The sequence below is a fragment of the Limulus polyphemus genome, unplaced genomic scaffold, assembly GCF_000517525.1.
Source record: "Limulus polyphemus unplaced genomic scaffold, Limulus_polyphemus-2.1.2 Scaffold952, whole genome shotgun sequence".
NCBI lineage: Eukaryota > Metazoa > Arthropoda > Merostomata > Xiphosura > Limulidae > Limulus > Limulus polyphemus.
In genome coordinates, this window is record NW_013666562.1 from 63,455 (window position 1) to 73,931 (window position 10,477).

The window sequence follows — 10,477 nt, forward strand, 5'->3', positions numbered from 1 at the left end:
ACCACTTTTGGCTTACCTTGCCGACCACATTTTATCCAGAAAGTCACGTCTGAGAGACTATCCACTATGTCATATGGGCCTTCCCATGGAGAAGACAACTTAGGAGACTTCCCTTTGGTCTTCCAGGGATTATACAACCACACCTTGTCTCCTGGTTCAAAACTGACTTCAGTAGATCTCTTATCATAAGATAACTTCATCGAATCAGCAGACGTTTTCAAGTTTGAACGCACTTGATGGTGAATATCATCCATCCTTTCCAATAACACTTTCCCAAACTCTGACACATTCTCAGGCAACTCTTCATAAGGTGGGCGTCCTGTTAACAGATCCACTGACTAGCTGCCTTCCCTCTAGTCTTACACTGCTAAATTAGGGACTGCTAGCGCAATACCCTCGTGTAGCTTTGCGCGAAATCCAGAACAGGAAATAAACTTAGGAAATAGGTATGAAAAGATTAGAAAGTAGAAATTCTCAGAAGATTTACCTTGGAATTTCGTGGTCCATAGTGAAAAGTCCCGCCAGTACTATTCATTTTCTTTCGTAGAGTTTCTAAGTCAGCTGCTAACAATATAATAACTGCAGAAAATAAGTGTGAAAAGGTGATCAATACTAACAGAACTACATATTTTATTTTGCATTTTTATTTCTTTAATTATACTTTGATTACTTGCCTTCAACCTGGATGAAAGGGTTAATGATTATTTCTATTAAGGGTGTGCAAAACTTAGTGAACTTAGAGATTCGAATTCGTTCGAAATAGTGAGGGAACGGCGTTCCGGCTAAAATTAAAAAGGTAAGGAAACGCCTTTCCCACAACACTGATTCTAATATTTTTTCTCGACTTATAAAAGTATCATAATAAGAACTGCGGAAGTGACCTCTATTTACAGTTCGTTACGAGTACAGACACGCCTATTTACTCAGTTTGTGTGTGTGTTTGATACTGAATCGTGAATGTTGGTACTAAACTATGAGAAAAAATATAATTTGATGTTATGTGACTTTAACGTTTGAAATACTAACAGTAAAATGTCTGAGAATGGTGTGATGGTATGTATAACAATTTTTAATTATGATTGTTATAGTTTGGATATGAAACTCCTATTCGTAAATCTTTATCAAACTCAAAAAGCCAAAGACATAAATAATAAAAATTAAAATGTTGAAGTTGATAGACAGCAATTATACTTTATACTTATAATATGAATTATATTATAGGTTATAGCCTATTTTACTAGTTTTAGCTGGTATTGGTAATTGTTACATCATGAGTTAAGAATTAACTACTGTACTAGTACTAGGAAGTTGATGGCTCTTGAAATTTGAATTAAGTCTTAATTAACAATTTTATTACCTACTCGGACTCGCGTAAAACGCAAGTTAAGCTTTACAGTATGAAGTACAATGCAAATTACCATTCGAATCTCATTGAAAATTCAAGTAGTTGAAGTACAACAGAATTACTTAATTTTAGATTATACTACAGTCTATAGTTGTTAATTATAGGATAACTACAATTGGTTAAATTTTATCCATAATTCCTAGTAGTAGTAGTAGTAGTACACAGTATTTTTAATATTAATAACAATATAAAACTATGGTATTGTAATACTATTAGTAAATTCACTACTTAAAATACTTAATAATAAATGAATCCTAATGCAGCAACATTAATAAATAATTGCATATGATGGATTTTAGTTGTGCAATTTTTACACTGTTTTACCTTATTTAGGTTATATTTAATTTAATATTCATACTCTGATGCAGCTTTTTCACAGTGTAATGATACTTGAAATTTACCTTTCAGGAATCGCATGAGAATGTGAAGTATGTCTTTTATCACAGAATTGTCAAGTTGTGCATATAATATTAATAATAATATTTAGTGTTTTGATATTAATAATGTTCTTAACAATTAAACACATGGATAATGAATAGTTCTTTGGTCCTTCGAAGCTATTCTTGCATACCTACCCTTGAGAAAAGTAAAATGTAAACCTACCCTCTCTTTTCAGGAAATCATTGATACCTATCATAAACTCTTTCAAATTGCTAGTCCACTCATTCCATTGGTCATTTTTTGTTAGAAAAGTAAAACTGTCTTAACTGGAGTTTAGCCTGTCTTTTTTTTCTTTTTTTTAACAAATCTGAAACTTGTGTCGTCTGATCTTATTGTCTTTAAAGTAGAACATTAAGAAATCACAAACCTTTATCCTATTGATCTCTTGGATAATGTTGTGAAAGTCTAAAATATCACCCTTTCTCCTACTCCCAGGAGAAAATAAGTTTTGAGATCTTAACCTATCTGTATAAGACAACCCATCCATTCCAGGAATCATCCTAATAGTAGCCTTCCTTTGAACCCTTCCCATTAACTAAGAATCTTTTCTTAGGTAAGGAAATCAAAACTGTACACAATATTCTGAGTGAAGCCTAACAATTTCTTTAGAGATAATTACTTTCTTTGACTTGTAACCAATATCTCTAAATACACCCAAAAGCCTGCTATCTTTACTACAAGTACAAGAGGACTACTTATCCACCAGTTTGTCTAGATCCTTTTCTTCAGTCATGCTGTTGAATGAGTTCCTGTCTATATTAAATATCTTATCCAAATTATGATCACCCAACTGCATTACCTAGTATATTTATTATAATTAGAGTTCATTTGTCAAATTTTCATCAAACTTGCCAGTTTAAATGTCATTCCATAATAACTCAACATTCTCAATACAGGTAGAAATACCCAAGAGTTTAATATCATCAACTTTTACTAAGTTACTTGTTATTTTATGTCTCTATCAATATCATTAATATAAATAAAAAACAACAACAAAGGCTCACGTACAGACCCCTTATGCATTCCACTAGTAACAAGGATCCACTTTGACTGGGTTACATTAGTTACAACCTTTTACTTTCTCCCATCCAACCACCTTATAATCCAGTTAACTAGCCTTTCCCCAAAGTTTAGCAATATGACTTTCTTAGCTAATCTTTTGTGTGTGAATAGCTTAAGTATATCAAGCCCATAATCTTTCCATTGTCCAGGTAGCAAATAACATCTTTAAGAAAAGCTTACAGATAAGGCAAGACTTCTTTTGTTAAAACTATGTTGTCTTTCATTTATAATGTTTATATTTTAGTAAGTGATTTTCTAATCTTAACACTACAGAAGTACGTATACGTTTAACTGGCCTATAATTCCCTGGACAACTTTTACTACTGCATTTAAATGAAAGAGAGAGGCTTTCTTTTTTGATCTTTGACTTCCTATAAACCCTTAGAGAAAACTTCAATACTTCTACTTACCACCAAGGGATTAGTATCTATATGATTCAGTTCCAATATTTCGTAAATATAATACTCAGGGTAAGGAATATTGTCAATATCTTCTCAGAAGAGAAGAAAAAAATACGAAACTTAGCTATTTTAACATATCACTTTAACCCTGTACCTGTAACATACTTAAACAACAACAAAAAAAATGCTCTGTGTTAGTTTTGAACACTAGCAGCCAACAGTCTCCATAAGCCCTTTTGGCTTTCTTAATATATTTTTAGTCAAGTCTATAGTTTTGTAGCCATGGCAAAGTGGTTGAGAGAACAACTCTGAGTTTGTTTGTTATTTTACAGATACAAACTTTTAGCTCATAGGTTCATCATCTCTTGACTGATTTGAGATATAATTACAGTTTTGTACTCAGGAGGTCAAACCCTTTAGATTGATGTATTTGACCACACCTAAAGTCTCATAGATTTATTTACTTTAATCCTACCTAAAATAATATCAATTTGAGAATAGGCTGATAGAGGTCCTGATGAGTAATAAAATCGAATTGGGTATATGCACACCCCACGCTTGGTATTGTCGGTGCACAAAAATATTGCAAATAAAGAGGAAAAAGGTCTCATAGATTAATTTACTGTAATCCTGCATAAAAGAATTTCAAGTGCCACGGCTATTGAGGATTCCCTCTTGTTTAATTTTCTATACAGTCCATCAATTTAAATGTATGATATTTACCCCCAAATTTTCCCTCTCATGTTTAGTAAGCCTATTAAGCTTAATCTACCCCATTATTCTTTTCCTCTCTTTAGGAACATGCTTACATGTGTGAATCTTGAATTTTAAACAATTTATTTTTAATATTTCACAAATCTGTTTCATATCACCATTAAACTCATTATCCCAATTTACTAATGATAAATCTTGGCTCAAAATAATTTTTCTGAAAATTAGGAACTAAAATGTCATTTCATTTTTATCTCAACCAAAACATCAAACTTAATTATGTAATGATTACTGCAACAAATATTCCCTTACTTCATTATTGCAACAATATCCAACAATGTCGTGACATGTTGCAATGCATCCGTTAACTAAATAGCTATGGTACTCACCACATTTAAAAAAAATCACTTAAATAACTATATCCTGGAATTTTAAAATAATTATTGTTATAAATGTTCTCTAAATCTAATCAGGTTTCTATAAGTTTCATCTAATATATCAAGTTTTCTATTTCAACGAGAGATCCAAACTCGCCAGTTTAGTTCTTGATACTCCTTACAGAATAGTATAAATACTTAACTCCTCAGCAGCTACCAAGTAATAATAGAAAGATGCAAAGTTTTACTTCTAACTTTCATTACAGTTCTTATAACTATTTCAGTCTAATATTTAATAATTATTATCTTGTATCTTGATGTAATACTTTTACTACTTAAAAGAAGTAATTCTGATACAGTCTTACCTCTTTCACACAAAGCTATCTTGATCTTCTTTCTTCCCCCCCCCCCCAAGCATTGCTAAATAATGTTATGCTCAGCACACCAGTCTATATATCACAGAAACTTTGTGTCACTTTTGAACATATGTATAGCATGTGACCACCCTCCACCAATAGTATTGCACCATCTATATTGGCACTTTCTCAATTGGCACAGCATCATTTAAATGTTTTTTTGCATGTGACTACTGTTTACAACTCTACTTCATTGACATTTCAATTCCCTTTTCAACAGTTTTTTTTTTTACTGTATTTACATTCAGTTGTTTCAATTTTTTTTACATTTATTTTTTTTGTTATAAAATTATATGGTAACTTAGAATAACTTTATGATTTATTGTATTGACAATGGAAGTTCCCATTATGGTATACAATGCTTCTGATACAACGACTCGGGCATCAGGTTTGACTTATCTACTGAGGAGGTACAGGCCTAGCAGAGAGCTAGATTCCTATGTTTGGCCAGCGATTTCTGCTGATTTTCAACCGGACAGTATTTCTGAGGATGAATACAATCAAGGAGAAGAACATTGGATTAATTTTTTCTTGCACCTTCTTATTTTGGTCAGTTACACTCCACACGTCTACAAGATATCACCTTTGACACCCTCTTTTTTTTTTTTTTTCTTTTTTTTTTTTTACAGCTAGTTAATCAGGTATGTGGTATGTTTCCTTTTCCTCCTAGCTTGAGAACATTGTTGATCAGATATTTATGTTATTAATGTTACCAGAACTCTCCACCGATCCTTTTATGTCATCCTATATCCAGACTGGTCCTGCCTCCCTAAGACCTCTGTTGCCCGGGAAGGCCATTTGGCTTTCACACCAATTTTTTTATCTTCCACCTCCCACCTGTGCTCCCATTCCAATACGGATTGGCTTCTTTGTCAGGTTTACTCCTTAAAGTTTTATGTGGCACATGCTGCCTCCTTTTGGGGTTTCTGGTCTTGACATTTTATTCCCTGGAACCCTTCTGTTTCCTATGATCTGTTTCCTGTCACACTAACTGGTTAGGCTAGTCAAATCCTTAGGCTGGCATATTCAGACTTATCCACGGAGGTTTGTCTCCTAAACATTTCTTCTCTTCACATTTGTCATATGACCATGTCTTTGGCTGCTCATCTTTGCTGACCATTGGAAGAAATCATTCAAGCTGGAATGTGAACTACTTCCTATTCCTTCATTGATATTGTCTCCCTCCCATGGTGATTCTTCTACACATGTCCAAAAATGGTGAATTTCCTGGCCTAGTATTATTACTTTTATTAAAGTTTTTAAATTTGATATACAGGTGTGTGGTTGGCACCTGAAAGGTACTTATTGGTTTGGATAAGGCTAAAGAAGGTCTAAGTCAGACATGTTTACTTCTCCCTTTCAATATTGGTAGGTCAGTAGACAGTGGACAAGTACCTCTGGCCAAATTAAATAGTTGTTAACATTACTTATATTTTTTTAAGTAAGTTGTAAGACTTGTAGCAGTAAATAATCTTTACAAAATCATTTAGTGAAATATAGTATCAGAAGAGAAAGCCAGCATAGATTCACTAGGGAAATATTTCCTGACTAATGTTTTAAATTTTTTTTAGAACATTAATTGTTATGGGGATGATAGAAAGTGTGTGCACTTGGTGTGCTTAAATTTACAAAAGGCTTGTGACAAGGAGCCTTACAGAACTGTACTTATATAAAATAAAATCAATGGGCCAAAACTGGGAGTTGAGAAAATACTAGTCAATTGGATTCATTTGTGGCAGTGTGACAGAAAGCTAAAAGTTTCTATTGATGAAACCCAGAGGTAGGCCTCAGGGGTCAGTTCTTTGGTTTATGCTTTTACTTTTTTTTTATGTTAGTTTCATTGATGTGGCTATAATTAATTAAATTGGTAAAGTTTGCTTCTGATATGGTATGCTATCTTCTCACACATAAATAGCTATTCTTTTTCAGTGCTACCCTCTATATGCAAAATAAATTTATGCATGCCACAAGCCTTCTCTCTCCCCTCCATTGGAATTGACTGATTCCAATGCATCTCTCATACAAATCATAATGTGTGAACCCTGAACCAACATGATGCATGTGGCTTCCTCTATTCATTTCTACCAAACTATCACTTCTTGTTTGGCAGTACTCGAGTTCAAAAGTTTTTTCTTTTGGTGCTCTTTGTATGAAACATGATTTTCATAGTTTAATTGCTGAAGTGGGATTTCATCTTTTTTTTTTCATTACATTGAAAAAAATCTTTTAATTTAACTTAATTTCCCAGTCTTTATTTTTATTTTTTTCTCTCACTTGTATATTTTACGTCAAACACATTTGTTTGATATATGTATTTGTACAATTAATTATTAAGTTCATATTCTCACATCGGATTTTTTACCTCTAGCACTATTTTCACAGGCTGCAGGCGGGAGAGACCTGTCTTTGGATTTCTTTGCTATTATCCATCATGAGATTGATTGTTATATGGGTAAATCACTAATCCTTCTGTGACAAGCCAAACCTGTTCAGGCTGATGAAGATTTGATAGTCTTTTTTACAGCACCAGATTTTGCTGTGTTTTTCCCTACCCAGCCTGCAGAATCATCTAGGCCTGTTAGAGCATTTTTCTGCATGATTTCTCATGTATGTTATGTTTTATCCAATTCCCCATTTTTTCTCTGATTCCTTATTACTTCCATGTTGGCTCCTTTGTCATCTTCAGCTCTCACTTTACACATGGTTTTACTGTAGTTGGGATTTTCTGAGTCACAATGTGACTTTGTCCTCCTAGGTACTTTTGTTGTCTCTTTCTTTTCGGGATTTCTGTATTTTTCTTTGATGATATGTTTTCCAGCATGTATCTGTGACTTTGGAATCTCATGTATAATCTGTATGTCAACACACTACCTTTTCCTTTTTGGTTGCACATTTGTTGCAGTTGGAGCCACGATACACATCCCTATTCCTTTCCCATCCTGGTCCTTATCTACCCATCCCTGTTCCTTTATAGAGGCTTCTCATCTCATTGTTTTATTCATCATTGATGGGCATGTCACTGACAGTACTGGAGACTAACCAGAGGGTTCCGGTACAGTGGGTCCTGGTCCTTATCTACCCATCCCTGTTCTTTTCTAGGGGTTTCTCATCTCGTTGTTTTATTCTTCATTGATGGGCATGTCGCCGACAGTACCGGAGACTAACCAGAGGGTTCTGGTACAGTGGGAGCTTGACTGTATTATATTGTTACCCTTTGGAGATCTTTCACTACAGTTCCTTGGGTTTCTTGGATTTTATCAGAGGGATTTGTCATCCAATTCCTTTCCTCACCTCAGATCCTGCCACCAGTCTGCATCTGTCTGAGGTGGTACAAGATTTTCTGTTTCTACAGGCCATTGCACCTGTTCATCATCTTTCTTCATGTTTTTATTCCAGGCTGTTTGTAATCCTTGCACCAAACTGGAGACTGGCAGCCTGTACTTGGTTTGTCCTACCTCATTCTAATTTTCAATCTGCCCTGTTTTACCTTGTAGTCCCTTCTCACACTTAGGTGAGCTTTTTCTCCAGGTTTATTGATCGCAAAGTGGAATATCATGAATGCTTATTTATATATCACAATATTTCGTCACTCATGACCCTATCTTTGGTTTGTTCTCCACAGGGTGGTTTCTCTGTTTCGTGCACTGGGCTTTGGACTTGCATTTGGCCTTTATGTTTTGTCAGGCATTCAATCATATGTTCATCACTTATATGCTCTCAAGTTGTGCTTTCCTCTTTGTTTGATCGACTGTTCGCTCGTTCTGAACAGGAATCCACCCGTTACCCCTATCAGCTGCTCCCGGAGGTGGCTATAATGGGCTGTTAATCAAGTTGGAGAAGTCTTTTCTACAACCTATACAATATCTTATCCATTTGGGTGTTTTTCTTTTTCTACACTCGTCACAGTCGGGCCTGCCCTTCTCATCATTGATTTCATTTGTTGGGTTTTCAGTTCTATTACAGCTCCCAAAGTTCTATCACTCTTGAGGATGGGATCTTCCCTAGTAGCCTTAGCCTCTTAGGTCAGGCTCATACGCAGGCTCTTTGGTGAACTTTTTACAACCATTGGAATTTCACAGAGATTCTTTGTCAGCTCTTATTACCCTTGTCATTGAGCATTGGTGATTAGATATGACTCGCATGTCAGTAGGTATCCTGCTTCCTCCTTCTTGTTCAGTTTTCCTCATTTCATGGATTCATCCCTTTGAGGATAGAGGGTGTGGATTAATCAACTGTATGGCCACACTAAAAAAATAGCACATTCATAAGCCTGATGCAGGTTTTGGGCTGTGTTTGTATTTTTGACCTGTCCTTGTGACATTTCCCTTCCTTTCCAGTGAAGAATGTACTCTGGTACAGACGAGGTGTAGTCTTTCATGGTTGTGCCCCTGTACTGTTCCAAGGTATAGGGTGTTGCACTCCATGGGTTTTCTTCAGGTGCTTCCCTAGGTAAAATTTTGCACTGGTCCCTTCATTTGAAAGTGGGATTCTAGCTAAATGTGAATTTAGATTATATATATTATAATGAAAGTTTACATTTTCCAATTCTGAAAATGTATTTCAGATAGAGATTCATCTCTGATCACCCTTTCTCCTCACTTCCAATACATAGTACTTTTTTACCTAATCTCAAAGTGATGATTGAACAATCAGTTTTGAGGTAGCCAGCTATTGGTGGAGGGTTATCTCATGTTCATTTGCATACAACAATGCAGCAATACCATGTGAGATTTGGGAGCCTCAAGGCTAGTGGCAAGCAAAAAGGTTTGCCCATAGAGGGCAGCACAGTGAATCAGGAATGCTAGATGTGAGTAGAGGTATCTATCAGAAATACATTTTCAGTGTTGGAAAATGTTAATGTCCATTTTCTACTTGCATCAACTCTCATAATGGCCTTCATCCTAAATGTTATGTTTGTCACACTTTCTGAAGAAGACAACAACACACAACTCTTCTCTCTAGAGCTTTCTCATTTTAATCTGACCATTTCAGTGAAATTTCTCTCCAGTATCTGACAGCACTCAACCTAAATCACATTGTTAATCTCTTAACTAAAGAAGAAAACCTTTTAGAAACTTGGGAAACTTACTGAGAAATGCATCAGGTACTATCAATGTACTAAATCTGTAGCATACAGAATAGAAATATCTCCCCATTTCTCAAAAGCACCCATCACAATAGGATTTACGACCAGAATTTCTGCAACAAATGATACCATATTTTCAAAAATACCTCTCTAGAATATATAATGAAATATATAAAGTACAACCTTTATACCAAGTAATACATCTGTGACAAAAGTTCAGTTCTTTTATATAATATTACTATTCATGTTTAAAATAAACTGCACACTATTCATTTATTTTTAAGATTCATGTAACAAAAGGTGGGTATTATTTGCTGTGTTTGCCATTAATAACCAGATTTATCACTTTTTTTAGCTTGTTGTTTAGTGATATTAGAGAAAAGAGTACGAGGAACCCAGGAAAAGTCTACTCCCCAGTAGTTCATTATATACATGAATATATTTTCAAATTATGTTCCCTTTGATAAGCATGGTAATTTTAAATTACTTCTTTTTTTTTTTCTTTTTTCTTTTTCTTTTTTTGTTCTAGTACTTACGTCGTTCTTTGTTGTACGTTAGTAACGACACGACGTCGTAGG

At 34.6% G+C, this 10,477-nt stretch overlaps 1 protein-coding gene across 1 annotated transcript in view; it reads left to right on the forward strand.

Annotated features, from left to right (window-relative positions):
* Positions 1-910: 910 nt before the first annotated feature.
* The window catches only part of LOC106461404 (sorting nexin lst-4-like), an 87,576-nt gene continuing 78,009 nt past the window's right edge, over positions 911-10,477 (forward strand). Inside the window, exon 1 of the mRNA XM_022388354.1 lies at positions 911-1,053. Within this exon, the coding sequence (XP_022244062.1) occupies positions 1,033-1,053 (21 nt within the window). The 5' untranslated portion in view covers positions 911-1,032. The remainder of the gene's footprint in view (positions 1,054-10,477) is intronic.